Genomic DNA, 20,288 nt, shown 5'->3' with positions numbered 1-20,288 from the left:
TCATCTTCAAGCAAAATAAACTAGAATAAAACCAACTCCAATACTAACCTGTTCCAAATACTGCTGATAATGAGAATACTATTTACAGTAACTTGAATTCCTGAGTGTCCCAGACACTGTGCTAAATATATGTTCTTACCCACTCCTGCCTCCCTTTCTCTCCCATTCTCTCTCTCTCCCCCACCCCAAATATATGTATTATATACACACACACACACACACACACACACAAATATGTGACTAACATATTCAGGAGTGATGTGAATGTTTATAGGTGGGTTTCATTGTCTCCACTGATGCTTACTTGGTTAAGTAACTTGTAACACACTCAGGATTTCAGATAGTAAGTGGGAGAGCTGAGATCTAAAGTCAGCCCTGCCTGCTTGGCAGCGCACGTTCCTCCTGTACTATGTGTTCTCTGTGCTGTCTCCCCTCCCACCCACATGCAAACCCAAGTATTTCTTTGACCCTTTAGTGGGAGGTGGGAGCTGTTATGAAATTGCAATATTTACAATAACTGTAATATGTAATACTTTATTGCCCTTAGACTTATTTCCAAAAAATAAGAGCACTCCTATCCATTCCAACAAGACATGACGGGTGTTCCCACCATGACTTACCTTAAGCTGGCCGTCCTCAGCCTGGTCTGTGACAGAGACCCCACACCACGCACAGAGCAGACACCTAGCTTGTGACTAGAACGGCTGTATCTTGTATAGTCATGACAAAGCCAAGGGATCTATACACAGAAAAACAAAGAGAGAGTAGACATGCATTGGAAAGATGTAAGTGGCAACTGAAGTATCTTTGAGAAGAACCCTTGTTCTGAACTTTCTAGGGCTTCTTGGAAGAAGAGAGCTTTGCAGAGGAATCTGAAGGTAGAAGAAAGAAGTAATTTGCTGGGTTTGGTAAAGAGCCCTGGGGCGACAGGTCCTTAGCCTGAAAGCCTCACCTCCAGCACTGACCAGCTGCACAAACTTGGTCAAGTCACTGAGCCTCTCTGGGCCTTAACACCATCGTCAGTGCAGCAAAGGAGCTGCATAGATAGCTTGGCAGGTCCTTTCCAGGTCTAAAGTTCTGTGATCTCAAGTGAAAACGGATTTAAGCCTATACTTCAATTAAGTTTTCTGATGGGTCTCAGCAAACCTTCTTTCTCTTCCATATCCTTTCCTTTTGATGTTAGAGATTTGGGTTAATGTCAAGGACTGAGTGAAAAAGCTTTAAAAAAAAATGGTGAAAAATTTAAAGACCACCTTCATAATAAATGTACATTTCTGGCTTTGGGCTCCTTGACTGTTACACACGTACCTTTGGTAAAATCCCATTGCACCCTCCAAGCTGCTTCATGACTGGATAAGGTATTTGAGACAATCATGACAACTAATGATGGCTTCAGGAGTGTCACAGGGAGAAAAAACACTAAGTTGTGTATATGTGATGAATCAAGGATGAATCATGGATTCTGAGTTAAGAGGGTGAAAAGACAGACGCAGCTATGAAGACAGGCAAGGCTATATGACAGCTTCCACCTGGGGTGTCCAGAACCAGATTCGATGGTTTGGGTAGGATTTTGTCGGCGCTGCTACCTGTCTGACCGGGGCCCCTTCCTCCTCCCCAGCTCCCCCAGTGCTGCCAAGTTTGCCAACTCCATTCTCCCTGAGAGACAAGCAATATTTAGGCTTTGAAAAATAGTGTTGAGAACAAATTCCCCGAGCAGGTGTCAGTGGGAGTTATTTGAGCAAAAGAGCAGAGACTGTTCATCAATTGCACATTCTAAACACTGTTGGCGGGGGGGAAACGTGTTCCATTTAGCATATATTAGAGAAACTGAAGCGTGTTAAACACAGGCTGAACGTTGTCTCAACAGGCTGGAAGGGTGACCTGTAAGCCTTCAGTTGATGTGTGAGAGTAGATCCTGAGATCTGAAATGTGGCTGGGGAGGCAGGTGCACATGTAAGGGCACCCGTGCCATCCAAAGACCCGTGGTATCGACCTTGGCTCGATGAGTATTCACTGCGTATAAAGGTCTCTGCGTTGTCCCTCTTTTTCCATGTGAACTTGCACAGTGACCGCATTCTAAGCCCAGCAGCCAACAGCAGATTAGTTAGCACACTATAGCCAGATCTGCCCAAATCTGTTTTCTTTCTTCCTTTTCCAAGTGTCCAGTTTTGCTGACTTTCTTCATCCTGTTGGCCTGGACTTGGTGGTGTGTTCATTCTCATGGACTCTGGATTACCGCTGTTCCAGACTTCTGAGCTGTGAATCCCTGAATAGGAACACACCCCAGGAAGGCAGAGATGCCCCCTCTCTGACTTAAACTGCTTGCAAATTCCAGGGCAGCATCTGCCTAAGGAATAACTCACATCTTCTGCAAATACAAATGTTCTCATAACCTGAGACATCACATTACCACCCTAGGCAGGGAGGCGGGGGGCAATGCATTCCCTGCACTCCTATTACAGGCTAATATCTCTGACAGATGGCTTTAGTACCATGGTCAGCACCGTGGTGAACAGCTATCATGAAGATAAAAAGACCAGATTAGGAGTGGGAGGAACGACATATAAGCAGGCTGACTCCAAAGATCTTGCCTTCTCTGGTCCCTGCAAGCATTCATCCTCTTTGCTTCGCTGGAAAATGTAACCAGTCCTGCTTATCAGACCAAGAGTGTGGAGTCCCCCAGCCTCTCTGGGTTTGAGTTGTCTGCTTCAGAGTTGGGCCGTCGGGAGGAGCCATGCGTGCGAATTTGCCAACCCTGCAGGTGCGTCTCATACCGCGTGTTGGGCACGTGACACTGCTCAGCAGTGCTCATGGCTTTCTGTTGTTTTCCTCACGCAGGTGTTTGGAAACATCAAATTAGACGAGGAGAGTCATATTAACCGGCACAACAACTTCCGGAGTTTCTTTGGGTCCCTCATGCTCCTCTTCAGGTACCTGGATACGTGACTGCGGTGGCTGGAGCGCTCCTGCCAGAGGGACGCAGAGCTGGCCCACCTCTTCCTCCCATCCGCCTTTGTCTCTTCATTCTGCTGGCTCTGCTCCCATCAGGGTAGATGGTAGGGTGTGGGGGCAAGGCCTCCAGAAAACTGCTCTGATGACACTAGAAAGTTTCTGCCACATCTTTGACTCCAGGGTCAGTTTGTAAGTTGCACGTCAGCATGTCCCACGGGGCTCTGAGAAGGGGCAGGTGAGGATGGATTGCAGACCAAATTCCATTTACGGGCTGAAACCCTGGGTGGCCAGATTTGTGTGGGGTCTTAGAGACCCACCGCTCTTTCTACCACTGCCAACAAAAGATGGAGAAGCGGTGGGCGAACCGGCAGAACCCAAGAGAGACCTCATTGGTGCTCCCCGTCGTGGGGTGGAAAGCACCAGAAGGAGGCTGACCGGGCACAGAAGGCGCCTAGGGCCAGGGTGGGAGAGGGGGTGGGCGAATCGGGAAGGGGAAACCTGCCACCAGTAACCGAGTTGTCTTTTGGGCTCAGGAGTGCCACCGGGGAGGCCTGGCAGGAGATAATGCTGTCGTGCCTCGGGGAGAAAGGCTGTGAGCCGGACACCACCGCGCCGTCGGGGCAGAGCGAGAGCGAGCGCTGCGGCACCGACCTGGCCTACGTGTACTTTGTCTCCTTCATCTTCTTCTGCTCCTTCCTGGTGAGCAGCGCTGCGCTCCTGGCCTGAGAAGTGGCCCAGCCCGCCCCTCTGCCGACCAGATGGGTTCCCTTCGGTGTCCGTTCAGTCATACACTCCAGTCCATGTTCGAAAAAAAAGGTCTTCCTCGAGAGAGAGCTCTTGGAGGCCAGAAGGCTTATCAGATGCGCTGGCGGGTGACGTTCCGTGTCTGGGAAAAGCCTCTGCTGCTTCTAGGGAGGGGCTGTAGGAGAAGAGATAAGAGTCGGGGAGGGTTCAGTGAATGGAGCATTGAATGTCACACCGAATCAGTTGTGACCCAGAGTAAATCTTTCTCTTCTGTACCTCCAGCATTTTATCTTACCAACAGGGCTAAGAATATCTTCTCTTTTAGAGGCCTTTGAGCTGTTTGAGAAAACATACCTTGAAAATATAAGGGGCTGATAGCATTGGTAACGGTAGAATCATGATAGCACACAATGTCAGAGATGCGATTCTCTCTTACGCCTCCACGTTTGGCGGCCTTTGGCCAGCTGGATAGACTGTAAGGCTGGGACTGCTTTGGGCACTAGCCAGTATTGAGTGGTACCTGTGGGGTGCACCCCACTGTGAAATGGTAAGAAGCCTCAGGGGCCTTCTTAATTCTTCCTTTGGGAGGAAGCATGACTTAACACACCAGCATCCAGAAATCTCTCCCCTGCACGATCAGTGCTAGTGGGTCCCTAAATGGGCCAGTCTGGTGTTTCCGGCCACCCTGACACCCTCAGCTCAGCTTCATGGCTAATGCCACTAGCTGCATAAAAATCTAAAACTGAAGCAATGCCACTTAATAGTGGTCAGCGTCTTGGCTGTGCATCAGTGAGCTGTCTCATGTCTGGGTATTTCTCCCTCTTTAAAGTGAGCCCAAGGGGACTGGCCACGTGTCCGGCTGTCGGGCGTGGGCAAGTGGCTTACATACAGACTGCTAAGCATGGCGGCTGGTCAGTGCAGCGGGGGTGAGCGACCAGAGGCACGGGGAGCCCTGCACTGTGGCCTTGGCTTTGCTGTGGTTCTAGCCTTGGCCAGGACACCTTCCCTTTTGGGCTTCTGTGAAATGGGAAGAAGAATGACTTAATGATAAGAGTGTTATCTGTCCAGTGAGTTGATACATTTGCTTTAATACACTTCCTTCTCATAGGTGTGAAAGGTTTTTTCTTTTTTTAATGAAAAAAGAACACAAAACCTTATTTATAAATAGGGGAGTGGAATGTATACTGAAAATAACTGAGAGGAAATTTAGAATGATGCTATAAATTGGAGTTTTTTGTTTGTTCATTCCTATTTTCAGCACACTTTTATTGGGTGGCCATGAAAAGGCTTGCACTGACTTAGGCACTGGGGTCAAGCTGTCCGTGAGTCTCAGTCCCTCTGTCACCTGAGATTGTAGGTGAGAGTCATCCAGGAATATCGGCACTTGCCAACGGGGGACGTGGGGCGTGTGGGAGAGCATGTAGAAATCTCACTTTTAGCCTACATCATTTAAGTGTTTAATGATAAATATTTTAAGAGAAACCAAAGCTATAACTGGAAAATTAATTAGAGACTATAAAGGGACTTTTAGAAGTTTGAGATGGAGGGTAATGCATAATTCACATTGATGTTATTTTTAAAGAGGCTATATTCAGTATGGGAGGATCTGCTTTCAAATCTCAGCCCCACGTTGACTCTGTGACCTTGGGCAAGTCACACCGCTTCTCAGCTCAAAGCAGTCACTCTAGAAAGATTGACCGGTGCTCCCCGATGTATGTGCCCGGGGCCAAGGATACAGAAGCGTGTAGGGAGCACTTGTGTCCTTGACAGGCTGCCGGCAATTAAACCTGCCGCACAGAAGGTTGGAGCAAGCATTAAGGCGCATGATAGGCATGAATGTGGACACAACTGTCAAACGCTTTGCAAATATCAGGCAGTAATAATACAGGTTTTGTTAACATTAATCTAACAGGTATCCTGAATGGAGTATAAAGAAAATGTGTGGATGGTTGGCCTTGTTTGCAGATTCTGCATCTGTGGATTTAACCAACCAACCTCACGTTGAAAATATTAAAATAAAAATTCCAGAAAGTTCCAAAACCAGGACTTGAATTTGCCGCACACCAGCAACTATTTACATAGCATTTACATTTTGTTAGGAACTATAAGCCACCTGGAGATGGTTGAAAGTACACAGGAGGTTGTGTGTAGGGTATATGCAAATGCTGTGTCATTTTATGTAAGGGATTCGAGGGACTGCAGGTTTTGGTGTCTGGGAAGGTCCTGGAACTAATTCCCCGCAGATACCGAGGGATGATTGTATATGGAAAACCCTTTATAACCCAGACAGTGACTGAATACATTCCACTGTGGCTCCAGTCTCCACAGCAAAGGGAAGAGCCCATGATGGGATTAGGTTCCGCTGCATTCAGTGGAACTCCTCATTTAACAGTGGCTTCACCAAGAGGGATGTTTGTCTTCCTCCAAGGTCAGTACAGTCTGGAGGAAGGCAGTGCAGGCTTGTTCTGGTGGCTGCACAGAGTGGCTAGGGCCCCAGACTCCTTGCTTTCTGCTGCCTCACCTCCAGGCAGTGACCCTCAACCTCATGGTAAGAGGACAGCTAGACTTCCAAGCATCCACTCATGTTCTAGGCAGTAGGATGTAGGAAGGAAGGAAGAGAGGAGGCTGGTTATGAGGATGCAGCCAGCAGTCTCTCTGTCTTGCAGAGAAGACTCCCGCCAGGCCCTTCCTGCAGACTTCATCCTGTGTATCCTGTCTGCACATCTGGCATCTCCACCCACCCTGCTGCTTGACCTGGGGACCGTCAGTCTTCTCTCTCTCCCCCACAGCCAGTTCATCTCCGTTAGGCAAGCTGCTTTCACCTGCAAGTGACAGAAAGTCCAGCTGCGCTGGACCTAAGCAGACCGGGATTTTGCAGGCTCATGTAAATGAAGACGCCGGCAGGACAGGCTGACGCAGGCTTGATCTGGGGCTCAGATGCCATCCCCAGGACCAAGATTCCTTCCCTATTGACAGATCTCTTCCCCAGCCTTCTCCATGTGAGCTCTTTCTTCATCCTTCCCAGCCCGTGGCTCCAGTCGGCTGCAGCAGCAGCTCCAGACCTCAGTCCCCACACATCCAAGACTGATCAGGAAACCAAGTCTCTTGCTCAGAAAATTCAATGCCATTTTCTCGGCCTTCATTGAATCACCAGTCACTGTGGCCCAGGGGGATGAGATTCAATGGCCGGTTGAGGCCCGGGTCATGGCTGGTGCCCCGCTCAACCATATTGACTGGGAATAGGCAAGGGTTGTGTCCCCAAGAGACCGGGAGTGCAGTAAATGGGTGCCGGGCAGCCAGGAAGCAACAAAGCGGTGCTGTTCACTGTGCTCAAGGCTTGACGAATCCACCTCCTTTTAGCCTCCGTCTAGGCTGGTGTCCTGCCGTCAGCTTGGCTTGGGAGCACCGCAGACCCCTCTCCCCTCTCCTGCCCACCTTCCACAAGGGTTCTTTATGAATGCAGGTAGCCCTTGCTCTCTCTCCTAGTTTAAACCCCTCTAACGGTTCCTGTTGTCTACAGCGTAATCTAGACAAGCGGTCAGCAAGCTATAGCCCACAGGCCAATCCAGTTTACCACCTGTTTCTGTATGGCCCATGAGCTAGCAATGGTTTTGACAGTCTTCAATAGTCGAGAAAAAAATAATCAGAAGATAAGTAATATTTCATGACATGAAAATTATATGAAATTCAAACCCATACTCCTTTCTGTCCCCACTGTAAGCTGCACATGCTTCTTTTATGGCTCTCAAAAAAAAAAATCTGTAACATTTGTATGTTTCCAACACATCCCTGTCTCTACTAACTACTAAGTAAGTCTCAAAGAATATTCAAGTAAGGACATCTAACCAACCCCTATAGTGCTTTAAGCAACGTGCTAGGCATGGAGACAGGACTTGGACCGGAACTTTATCTCCCATCCCCAGCACCTGGGTCTCTCTTTGGAACACAGTGGGTGCAGAATAAATGTTGAACAAATAAGCGGGAGCCTAGGGTCTTGGAAGCATTTAAGGGCTGTGAGCAGCTTCCCGGGAAGCCCCGCAGTCAGCTCAGAGACCTCTCAGCGGTTCTCTTGCTGGCTGCTCTGGTGAGCATGGGCTGGGGAGGGAAGCCGGGAGGGAGGCTGGTGTCTCAGGTCCTGACTCCCTCCAGCCTTTGAGACCCTTGTTGCTGCCACTGCTCCCTCTGCAGCTGCGGTAACAATGAAGGAAGTTGAATGGCTCACAAAAGCAACAGGAGAGGACTTCGCCCATATAAAGGGGCCTAGGAACGTGAAATAATAACGCTGGTGCGGTGAAAGGTGTGGTGCAGATGACGGACATGCGTTGTGTTCAGCAGGGCCAGCGGTGCTTCGGTTGGGAACTTCAGCCTTCCCAACTCCTGAATTCGTTGTTTGCCTTGAAGCCTGTTTTTCCACTTTGGGTGTCCCCCTCACTCCTCTTCTCCCTCGTCCCCTCCAGATGCTCAACCTGTTCGTGGCCGTCATCATGGACAACTTCGAGTACCTGACTCGGGACTCGTCCATCCTGGGGCCTCACCACCTGGACGAGTTTGTCCGTGTCTGGGCGGAGTACGACAGAGCTGCGTGGTGCGTAGGCCGCGTGGCCACCCCGCTGGGGCCCGTCCCCGGGGCCTCTGCAGCTCTCAAGGAGGAGGCTGGAACTGGAGCCACCCAGCGCTTGCCTGTCACAGAAGGAGAGGACCTTCCTCTTGGCTGTGGCCCATGGAAGAGGCTTGATCCTCAGACACTTCTGGGATCAAGCCATCAGTTACCAGCTACCTAGCTTCCCTGTCTTCCTTCCTCCCCACTTTCCTTCTGTGACAGGCTTTTCCCTTCCTTTGCCAATCTTAGCACACAGTCCTCACCTCAGAGCATTTGAGTTCAGTCCCTGGAGGAGCTTCCAAAATCGTTAGTGGACTCCTCTGAGTCACCAGGGGGGTTGACGGGGTTTCTGGGCCGGCTGGACATCCCGCCACCATGGGCAGTGACACCAGTCTTTTATGTCTCTCATCCCTCTCAAAAGGTACAGTGCCAGGTAACTCTGAAATTCTATAAAATAATCAACGTTTCTCTTCCACCTGACCCCTGAAACACTTGCAGACTTTTGTGGCGTGGCACTGAGGAAGTGGCAGGAATCTGGGGATGACCTCGCCCAGGTCCTTTTCACTTTGCAGTAGTTCTCCAGTGACCATGTGCCTTCTGGACTTTAGAGCAGAGGCTGGCAAACTATAACCCATGGGCTAACTGTGGCTCACTGTATTTTTGCAAATAAAGGTTTATTGGAACACAGCCATGCTCATTTATGTATTGTCTGCAGCTGCTTTCACACTGCAAGGCAGTTACAAAGTCATGACAAAGGCGATCTGGCCCTCCAGTTCAAAAATATTACCATCTGACCCTTTACTGAAGAAGTTTGCCGGTCCCTGCTTTAGAGTTCAAAGGCAGGCTTTTGGCACTCACTGTTGAAGGTGGGGTGGGAGTCCTATGAGCCCTCACTCCACAGGAACTGTCCACTCCCAAGGCGTCTGAGTTTCAGGATCTTATCTCAGCAATCTATCCATTCTGGTCCCCCTCTGAAAATACTACCAGAAATGCCATCCTTCACAGGAATGGACCACGTTGCTTCCACCTGGAGCCACTTCATAATCTAAGACCCTCTCCCAAATCTGTCCTCCTATGAGGCTGTTGAACTTGGGTCACTGCTTCAGATGCTGGAAGAGTGAGTGAGAGTTCCTCTTCCTCTCAGTAATTATTAATGACCTAGAGCACAGGGTTTTGTAAATCCATTCCTGTTACAATGGCTGAGCAATGGCTGTTACTTTCTGGGCCTAATTTCTAGTCGGATAGGCTGCTTAAACTGCGGTGGGCAGCGTGTTACAGGGGAGAGCAGCTAGCCTGCTCTTCATCAACTCTGTGGCCTTGGGCAAGTCACCTTACCACCCAGAGCTTCCTCGTCGGTGTAATAGTGGCAATGATCCCACCTACCTTGTGAGGTGTATGTTAAATTATATATGTAACTGTTGTTATAATTAACAGTCACCATATGGGAAAGCAAGTAGAAAGCATGGAAAATTAGCATCTGTAAAGCTGGATGGCCATGGGATCAAGAGACCAAAAAGGGGCCTCCTCACTGACCTGAGGGAGGAGAAACCAGCTGCTAGCCAAGGGGTTCACTGCTCACCTAGCCTCACGCCGGTGCCCTTGGCTCTCAGAAACCCCAGCTTCCTATGGCTCCATAGTATTTTGGGGCCCAAATGCTGCTCCCCAGTCTTTCCATCGGCTGGGAAGAAATGATTCCATGGGGACTAATCATAAGACTCGGACACACGAGCTGTAAAAGAGCAAAAACACCAAGGAGCACCTCTTGTGTCTGCTTCGAAGTTCGCAGTGTAACTTGCCCTGGTTACCGTCTCCCTGGCCTTCTCTATGAGATGAGACGGGAAACCAGCAAAGGACCAGTGAGCCAGCGTCTTCAGAAAGGAGAATGAGGCAGGTTTCAGAGCACACCAGCCCACAGACAGCAGTACCAACTCACCCACATCCCAGCTGCGATAAGAAACAAAAGAACACGTGGTTAAATGAACCTCCTCTCAAGAGTCAGGAGACCTGGGAGTACTGGTGAGCCGCTGTTTGGAAGAAGAGGAAGAATCAACAGCAAAATCAAGAGAAGAGGAGGAAGAATGAAGCTGGGGTGAAGTTGCAGTCTCGACGCGGCTGGTGAGGGTTGGATGCTTGCAGGTGGAGGTGCCTGCTTGTAATTTCCGGCGGAGGCCCTGGTGGGTACCAGGATGTGTCTAGACCTGCAGACCCCTGGCCATTGTGATTTGGCCCCTGATGGAGCAGATGCGGTAACCACTGAAAATGAATCAACTGTTGCTTCTGTCCTGCCAGGATTCTCCAGCAGGCTCTGTGAAAGGGGGTTGATAAGATAGGTCACATTGTTCCTGGAATTCTGACTGCATCTGACCAGGCTGCCTATGGGCTGGGTGGCTGGAGCAAGGCTGGGGGGAGAGTGTGGCGGCCCCCTCTCAGGCTGCTGTCAGGGCACAGATCCCAACGGGCTCCGCCAAATAGAGAAGAGTTTGTCCAAGCGGGACTCGGGGAAAATCTGCCACAAAGAGAAACAAAGCCCTTTGCAAATCACTTCATGCCAGCTGTGCCCCCTGCCAATTAGCCTAACAGGAAATTTCCCTCTGGTCGTCTGTAGGAAGACGCTGACTTCCCACTGCCCTGACGAGCGGGTCTGAGTAACTGACTGTATTCAGTGTCTGTGAAAAGCAAAGTGTTCTGCAGTCCGCTTCATGGCATCCTGGTGTCTGCTGTTGACTGCAGTCAGAGGCATTTGTGAACTGGTGGGCTTTGTTCTTTGAAGTCTAGCTTGAGCCAGGCTCCGTTTTCTGCATCTGGCCAGGTATGGGCCAGACAGGTGCTCGTGGTCACTAGGCATGGAACGGGCTCTGATTTCCTTAGAAAATTGGGAGGCAGTGCAGTTTGCAAAATGATGGTTCTGATGCTTACTGTCCTCCGCCTCTCCTGGCCTGGCTTTGCTGGGCCCAAGGAAAGAAGCTGCCCTTTCTCTTCCAGCTGTCCCCGTCGTGGCTAAGCTGTCATTTCTCTCCTACCCTTCTGTGAATGTCCTATTAACCCACCTGTGCTTCCTTTACAGCGGCAGGATCCCGTATAAGGATATGTACAAATTAGTGCGGGTGATCTCGCCGCCTCTGGGCCTGGGAGAGAACTGCCCCTACAGGGTGGCTTGCAAGGTTTGCCTCCGGTGCCCAGCCGTGACCGTGACCATGACCGTGACTGGCGGTGGGGTGCAGCCTCCAGCCCCCCTCCTCTCCGTTCTGCTCCACCACCACTGCGCCACATGAGGGAACCTTCATGTTGCTTTCCTTTGAGTTTAAAGAGGTCCAAACCCTCCCAGAACCAGCAGCCGTTACACAAGGAAGAAGGGCCCCCTTTTCTGGGGAAGGCAGGGAAAAAATGAGTCAAGGACTTAACAACAGAGGCTGATTTCACCTCTCTCGGTTTACTTCACCTGCACACACTCATTCGTGAACACACACTCTCTTTCTCACTCCACCATAATCTGTGGACTTAACTCAAGGGACCTCTCCCTCCTCCAGAAAAATGCAGAAGTCTTGTTAATCCAGCAGAGTTCTGGTTTCTTTTCACTGGAGACAGAGCGCTTCTTTTTAGGAAAATTGTATGCTTATCCCATATATGATGTAGAAAAGTCTGATTCTAGCCACCCTGGCCTCTGCCCCCACCCCCCAGCTCCTGGGTAGCTTGGCCACAAGCAATTATAAAAGCTATAGGACAGAAAGGAGGTAAAAAGCAGTTTTAAAATGAGAGCAAGAGATGAGGATAAGTAAAGAACGCACAGAGGACAGAGCTGGTGTTGTGGGGGAGGATTTAGTAGCTCAGGGGGTCTGGGAAGGTCGCATGGATGGCGGGGGTCTCTGGACCAGATTCCTTGCCTGAGGGTCCTCCTGTATATTGTTGAGGGGGCCAAGGGGTCACTGCTGAGTCACTGCTTATTTGTGGGACCAAGGACGTTGTTCAGGGCACACAGGACCTCACTCTCCAACTTTGCCAGACCTTGGGGACTCTTAACCCAGTGACTCCACCAAGCCCCTGTCCGAGGCCACACCCACAAGATAAGGAAGCCTGTCCAGGCGCACAGGAGGGAAGCGGGGCTCCCTGGGGCCGGAATAAGACTTAGGCCCAGGAAGCTGCCAGCCAGGGCGATGGAAAGGAGCTGGCCTGGGGTGGTGACAAGTGATTCCCGTACTCGGGAGGCCAAACAGCTGCCTCTGCTAAGACTCTTTAAACTCCACCCTGGTGAAGCCGGCAGCCGCATGGGGGAGAGCCGGGGAGGGCAGCATGGCATGCGAGATGCTCTTCCTCCTCCTGGTTTTGTTTCTTCTGTCCCTGGCGTGCCTGTCGTGGCCCCGGGGCGTGCCGAGGCACACAGAGCCCTCTCCTCCGCAGAGCCAGGTGGAAGCAACGGGCCGACTCTGAGCAGCAGCCACAGCCGCCACTTGCAGCGCCAGCCACCGCCTCCGGCTGCACTCAGCACCGAGCGGGATACACGGCGCTCCGCCTGTGGGTCAGAGCAGGAGACAGGCCTGACTTCCAGGCCAGGGCCCACCCCAGCCGGGGCCAGAAATCCGAGCCCACGGCTGGAGCGTCGTCTATCCGGTTTATACCGCCCGCACACAGCCCTGGGAATGGAAGATAAGCTTGTGTGGTGTGGGGGACGGATGGCGCCCACAGGAAAGTAGGGTGATGCTAAACCAGGAGGAGAAAACCAGTCCCTGTGACAGCTCACAGGAGAGTCGGTGGGACCAGAGGTGGCCGCCACATTCGTTCCCGGGTCTGTGTGGGGCGTGATATAAATCCGCACCAGGATGGAGACACGTGTACGATTTTGCCTTGATTAACAGGTTTCCTATTCTTTTCCTGTTTGTCCTTTTTTGTTGTTTTTCTTTTCCTGTTTTCTGTATTCTTTTGTTTGTCTATTTGTTTTGGCTCCGTGGGAATGCCTGTTCTCCTGCCCCCTCCCCGTCTGCATCCTTTCCCTGCCACCCCGCCCCGCTCCCACCCCACTGACCTCCCCGCCATGAGCAGTGGCCGCATCCATTACACTGAGATGTATGAAATGCTGACTCTCATGTCACCACCGCTAGGCCTCGGCAAGAGATGTCCCTCCAAGGTGGCATATAAGGTAGACCACCCCTTCCTTGGTTCTGTTGGGCTAGAGACCAGCAGGAAATGGGATCCAGCTGCGGGGAGGCCAGAATGTGGGGAGGAAGCTGGGCTGGGGAGGCGGAGGAGGGGGACCAAGGGCAAAAGAAATTAGATGAGAGGGTCAGGAAGGTCTTCTGAAAGGATAAAGTCCTGAATCGATACATGAGGTGGTTTGTGATACTATTCAACGTGAGGTTTTAAAACATGTTATTCTGTGTTTAAATGTGTGGTTTCTCGTGAGTGGATCACTAGAAAGACGGGTTAAGTAGCACGTTTCCTTTCAGAGGAGGCAGAGTGGTGGCCGGTGGGATAGTACATATGGGCAAGAAGGAGGCCCTACAGCAAGACAGCTCTCAGAGCTTATTTAAAAAAACCACATCTTCAATCAGAAAAGCTAAGGAAATAATGCAGAAATTCCTCTAAACATGGTTCAAAAAGAAACTTTTAGGAGAGAGGAAAACTCTTAAATTTCTTCATGATGTAGGAAGGAATGATGGCATGGTTCCTTCTAGGTATCAGAAAGAAAGAGGAACATGACTTCTATCCCACGATACATGATGAAGGATGCAGCTCCCTTTCCCCATTAGCCCAGCTACCCATTTTCTCGCAGTACAAGGGAAAGGGTGACCATGGGCACCTGTTGCATTCAGCATTAGATTTGTCTTGTTGGCGTGGCTGAGTTATGGGTGGATTCCCCTCAGCTTGCTTAGAGCAGTGTTGTACCTCGGGTGCCATTAGGCATTGTACCTGCCATTAGGTTGCTCAGAGCCTGGGGGCCTGAATCTTATCTCCACAGTTACTTACAGCTGCTGTTCATTCCCCATTGCTGTTCAGACTGACCTTGAGCTCTGGAGCTCTTTCATGGGAATTCACTATAACAATGTTGCCACTTCTCCAGAAGCTTAAAGAGAGATAGAACTCAGTCACAAAATGGCTTTACACTCTAAGACACCATGTTTGTGGAAGCACATTAGGCGAGATGCTGCAATGGAGTCTTAGAGAGCCTGCCTTGGGAAGAAACACTCGCCTTCCTGCTAGGCTGGTGGTTCTGCCGGAGGACCTTCTGCTGCTACCTCTAAGTCAATAGCTCCAGAGAGCATCTCATTGCAACGGGGCCCATTAGGGACCCTCACCCACCCCACTACAGGGCTCCTTCCATGCAGTGTAGGGGCTGGCATCCTTTTTGCTCATGATGCCACATCCCAAAGTACCAGGTGGTGGAATGTGGCCCCGAGTTCTTTGACTTTCTGGGGTGAAGCTTGGTGGGAGAAGGGATGTGGGGATTGGAGGAAAAGTTAAAGAATTCCAAAAAGCAAGATACTCTCTGGAAAGTGGATTTGGCCATTTCAGTTTGATCCCCTTCCTTTGGGTGAGGGGCACAAGGCCTGCCCACTCTGCTCCTGCCTTGATCACCCTTCTCTCATTCTCTCTTCTCCGCTCTCCCCATGCCTCTCCCCCTGGACCCTGTTTGCACTCTCCTACTCTTCCATTCTGCTCCGCCTCATCCTCTGGATAAGCTGGACTTCTGCATGTTCAACCATGTGCTGGCAAACTTCATCTTTTAAAGACTCAAAAAGGGGGCATCAGGATGCATCTTCCAAATCAGAGAAGCAAAACAACAATCTCCCCCATCACCATCTTTCCACCTGAGTTTGGGGGAGGGGGCGGTATTCATGGGACAAGTGGAAATCCAGGGCATCCCTGAAACAGGGAATGGAGCCACCTCGCAGAGCTGACTCCTTTGCCTGAACCACTTTTTTTCTTTTAAGGATCCCTGTTAAAGACATTCTTAGGACCGTGGAGGAGTCCTACAGAATGACTAGTCCCTCTTCCCTTGGAATTTGGCATCATTCCCTAGGAAAAAAAAACAAAACAGCAGCAAATGAGCCTTAAGGGACAAGTAGGGAGAGAGCAGGATGGGGACGGGGGAATCCTTGCCCTTCTTTTTTGTCTCTGCATTTGACCTCTGCACTTACTTTTCTTCCCTTCTCACCAGGGTTTCTTTTGATCTGTTTTTCTTCTCCTGCTGTTTCTCTTCTCTCTTTCACACAGAGACTGGTCCTGATGAACATGCCAGTGGCTGAGGACATGACCGTCCACTTCACGTCCACACTTATGGCTCTGATCCGGACAGCTCTGGACATTAAAATCGCCAAAGGTAGGTAAGCTTAGGAAGGAAAAAGATTCTGGAACAACTCACAAAGAGTGGTGCAGGATGGAGATGTTTGAACTTTCATCCATCTGCCAATGCAGTGACCAGGCAATCAGATAGTGGGGTCCCCATTTGTCCTGTGAGATGCAGCAGCTATAATGTGTGTCCTTTCCTCCTGATGACGTGAATGGTTTGATAATCACGAAGGCTCCTTTCAGTGTTAGCAGTAAATGATCTTTGGTGTCTGGCACGTGGGAGGCATTTTAGAAATATCTGCTTGTTGGACAGGTGAGTCTTAACTTTGTCCTCTTCTCCTCTCATGGCATCTTACCGGCTTGGAAGGCTCTGGTGGCAGGTGCCATCAAGGCAGCACTTTGTTCTTCTTGATTTCTAGTCCAGTGGTTTTAAGAAAGAAAGGGTTTACTGCTTCCAGAGGGACCTCCAGCGTCCTGCTCTTGCCTGCTCCAAATCCTTTTAAAATCGGGTCACTCCGACTCTGGGAAGAACTGATAATACGTCTAATGAGACAAAGGCGGCCCTCCCTGGCTCCCTTCATTTCCCCTCTCATAGAGTGAGCCCCTGGGAGGCTTGCTGAATGAATGAGGAGGCCGATCTGGGCCCCAGGGCTCAGATCTCTGTGGCAGGATGTCCCTGAGCCACTGAAAATGGGAGCCAGACCGTGTTCTGCTTCTTCAGCAGAAAGGCCCAGAACTGCCAGCTCCACTGTGCCTAAGCGCCAAGATTCCTCGGAGAGCGCGAGAAGCCCACGCTGACTCAGCTCCTCGCCCACCTCCCCCCTCGGTCCTCTTTATTTCCAGGTCTGTTCTCTTTTCGTTACGAGCCGTTTATCTGATCCTAGGTGGCGCAGACAGGCAGCAGCTAGACTCGGAGCTGCAGAAGGAGACCCTGGCCATCTGGCCCCACCTCTCCCAGAAGATGCTCGACCTGCTCGTGCCCATGCCCAAAGGTGTGGCGCCTCCTCCCGGGTACCCTTGTCCCGGTGGGCCCAGCGTGCCGGGACTACATCTTTGCGGGGCGGGGTGGGGGGGGCATGGAGTGATTAAAGAGATAAGGGAGCGCTTTCATTCTTAGGAAATGAAAGTCCTTCGCTTCCTGAGCCCCTTTTGTCATTATTAATTGAAAACAGTGTCTTAAGAGAGGTCACTGTGGTTGTGGGTGAAACTTCTTGGGTGCATGACTGTCTGTCCAGCGTAACACGGGTCCACAAACCTTCAAACGGCTGGGGAGAAAGTGGTGTTACAGGAGCGGGAGTCCTGGACCGGTGTGGGTGGCGCTTACTAGCGTGATGCTGGCCACCAGTGTCATCCCCCTCGCCGGGTGGCCGTGGCGCTCCCTGAGGTTGCATATGGGGACCCTCAGTGCCTGGCCCGAATGGAACCCTCTGTGAATGCTGGAAGGATGGGTGGTTGAAGGGGCAGGCTTGCTTCAGAGGGGTCCTCACTCTCTCCCTCCCACCTGTCTTCTCCCTGTTCCCCTCCATGCCACATTTGTGTTTCCAGCCTCTGACCTAACCGTGGGCAAAATCTATGCAGCGATGATGATCATGGACTACTATAAACAGAGTAAGGTGAAGAAGCAGAGGCAGCAGCTGGAGGAGCAGGTGATGGTCAAGGACATCATGGCGGGCGGGTGGGCCCCTGAAGGGACAGGCCTGTGCATCCCTGGGGCACGGCACCCTGCAAGTGCACAGAAGCAGAGGTGAGGAGTTGCAGGGTCCAGGAACTTTCTAGGATCGGGGGATTGGAAACCCAGGGGGAGCAGAGGTTCAAATAGTCAAACAAGGCATCAGTCACGTTCCTGTTTTACTCAAGTAAATGGTATTGCCCCCCGCCGCCCCCAGCAGACCCCACAGTCATTTGAGTTTCTTTTCTCTTCTTTCCACTTTTAACACAGAAAAACGCACCCATGTTCCAGCGCATGGAGCCCTCATCTCTGCCTCAGGAGATCATTGCTAATGCCAAAGCCCTGCCTTACCTCCAGCAGGACCCCGTTTCAGGCCTGTGAGTATAACAGGGCCCTCGGGGGCCAATGGGTCTCCCGCTGGCCTCGCCACCCATGCCAGTGGGCAGGCCCAGGAAGTGCCCGGGAAATACTCCTAACTCTGAGATTCATGGATGATCCCCCCTCTGACCTTGAGAAGACAGCATTTGGTACCTTAAAATGGTCATTCAGCAGGGACAGCAGAAAAGCAGGCTAAGCCTGTGTGGTGCCGTGGCCAGCTCAGGAGACAGCGAACTCTGCAAACGGACAAAGGAGGAAGGGGGTGTATTGGCATCACCACTTTACAGTGAGGAACTAGAGACTCAGAGAGGTTAAACTAAGTTGCCCAAAGCCACGTGGCTCATAGGCAGCTGAACTGGAATTATTTCCAAGCCCAGAATCTCCCTGTTACATGGTATTATCTGTGGTGAACAAAAGGAACCTTAAATCAGGCAAAACAATTTTTTTTTAATTTTCTATATTGAAAGTGAAAAAAAAACACCTTAATTAAGGAATTTGCCAAGGCCATTAGCCATCATGCAGTCTCCGTTATAATATACACACCTCACTGTAGCACTGTCCTTCTATTAGCAGCGGCATGTAGGGAGTACCCAAAGGGCGTGAGTCCCTCCGCCCAGCGTACATGACTTTTTGTGGTTGGTGACTGCTTGCCAGTCCTAGCTCTCATGGAAGCAGTCACCACTCAGTATCACAACTTCGGTAATTATCAGAGGAGTGGAATCCCGGGCTCGGGAATGAGGCTTTGGTCAGAATACCGTTTGGAATCTCTCGCACCATGAATTTCTGCCTGTGGTGTTGGAGACCTGTTTTAGAAAAGCATTGCTTTCAGAGGCCACAATCCAACACAGAAGGAAAGGACCAGAGTCCTGACCAAGGCTGTTGGTCATTTTTACAAACCTGTGGTGTGACAAGGTAGCACGCTGTGGATGCTTTGTCTGTGGGAAGCAAATAGATGATTCTCTTTGATCTGTGCAGGAAGGAGGTCAAGAGGGAAGACTAGAGCAGGACCACTGCCTCCTTGGAAGAGTTCACAGTGCTTTTCAGGGGTCTTTGGCTTAGAAATAGAGGACAATAGAGGACACCCTCCCCCATCGAGATCTGTTTTATCCACAGCAATTTGCTGTGCAAATTAACACCCACCACTGGACCATCCCAGCGTCTCTCCCACATATTTATTGATTCATTTACTCATTGATTTGACCAACAGTTACTGAGAGCCAATGTGACCCAAAAGCTGGTTCAGGCACTGGGGAGTCAGTGGCCAACATGATCGCAGTCCCCATGGACGCAAGAGTGAGAACAGTTAAAATGTGGAAGGGTAGGTATTGTGATGCCGTGTAAAGGAGGCAGCAGTTTGAGGACGCTTCCCTGAGGAAGTAACACTGGAGCGAGACTCAAAAGCAAATACTTCAAGAGAGGTGAGAGAAAGTGTTTAAGGAACCTAAAAACTGTCAGAATGGTTGGTGCAGAGAGAGATCGGGGGAGATGGCAGGTGATGGGTCTGGAGAGCTACCTAGGGGCCAGGGTGTAGGGACACAGAAGTTTAGTTTCATCCAAGGATAACGGCTGACACGATCATCAGTGACATGATCAGATCTGGGCTTTCTAAAGACCCCTCTTTTATCCAGAATGGACTCAGTGGATGGGAGGGAGGCAATTTGAGAGACAGAACACCATTTCGTAAGTGACTGCAATTGTGTAAATTACTAATAACTGTGGCTTGGACTAACAGGATAGAAACAAGGAGAGACCGTCAGACTTGAGAGGTAATTAGTGCATAGAATGGACAGGAGTTGGTGATTGATTTGCTACATGGCGTGGAGGAGAGGGAGGAATAAAAGATGACCGCCCGTGTTTCTAGTGCCCTGTATCACTCAGGTAGAGAGTTCACCGGGGGTCCTGTGGACAGGGCTCCTCTCTCATCGCGTTTACATCTGGTAGACATGAAACAGAATTATCAGAAGAAAACTTGTCATTTTTGATGAGTTAGTTACAGTTCTTCTAAGTGCTAGTCTGACCTGAGTGCATGTGAGCAGGAACTCTGCTCAGTTCTGGTGGGGGGAGATGTCAGGATTTCCTTAAGGAAGTCACTTGATAAGAATTTTAAAGGAAGAATTCAAAAAAGAAAGAGCTTGCATGGGCCAGGGAAGTTAGACACATTCTGTACTCTGGGAATAGCCTTTATTCAAGCCCTGAGGCAGAAAGAAGCCCGTAAGAGAGTCCAGCACATTGGCATTCAAGGAGTCAGGGAAAGGGATACAGGATACAGGAGAGGCTGGCAAGGTGGTACCCACATCATGAGAAGGGCCAGGGTCAGGTCTCTGGACTCCATCCGAACAACAGTGAGAAGCCAGACAAGGTTTTCAGAGTAAGAGTTCACTCAGGGTTCCAGTTATTCAACTCTCTGAGGTCACTCAGTGATTTATAGAGCCCTTGCTACCGACTGGGGACCCTGCAATTACTCATTTTCTGTAGGACAAAAAGGGACCCATTTCTTGGAGAGCAGTACTCATCTTCCCAGTGGTTCTCAGGCGAAGACACACTGAGGAAGGTGGTTGTGATACTGACATTTAAGCCGACATTTAAATATCATGTTGCTCTCTAGCAGTTGTAAAAACCCAGCTAAAGCCCTCACTGGCAGCAAGGGGACAGGTTAAGGGAAAA

General features: G+C 50.5%; 1 protein-coding gene across 1 annotated transcript in view; it reads left to right on the top strand.

Annotated features, from left to right (window-relative positions):
• The window catches only part of CACNA1E (calcium voltage-gated channel subunit alpha1 E), a 345,678-nt gene that overhangs the window by 313,309 nt on the left and 12,081 nt on the right, over positions 1 to 20,288 (top strand). Inside the window, 8 exon segments of the mRNA XM_032463593.1 lie at positions 2,839 to 2,930; positions 3,486 to 3,651; positions 8,154 to 8,281; positions 13,331 to 13,427; positions 15,503 to 15,608; positions 16,462 to 16,569; positions 17,123 to 17,223; positions 17,517 to 17,623. Coding sequence (XP_032319484.1) covers positions 2,839 to 2,930; positions 3,486 to 3,651; positions 8,154 to 8,281; positions 13,331 to 13,427; positions 15,503 to 15,608; positions 16,462 to 16,569; positions 17,123 to 17,223; positions 17,517 to 17,623 — 905 coding nt within the window.

Source organism: Camelus ferus, chromosome 21 (genome assembly GCF_009834535.1).
Source record: "Camelus ferus isolate YT-003-E chromosome 21, BCGSAC_Cfer_1.0, whole genome shotgun sequence".
Taxonomy (NCBI): domain Eukaryota; kingdom Metazoa; phylum Chordata; class Mammalia; order Artiodactyla; family Camelidae; genus Camelus; species Camelus ferus.
The sequence above is the reverse complement of the archived record's forward strand: the minus strand, read 5'-3'. Positions and strand labels throughout refer to the sequence as shown.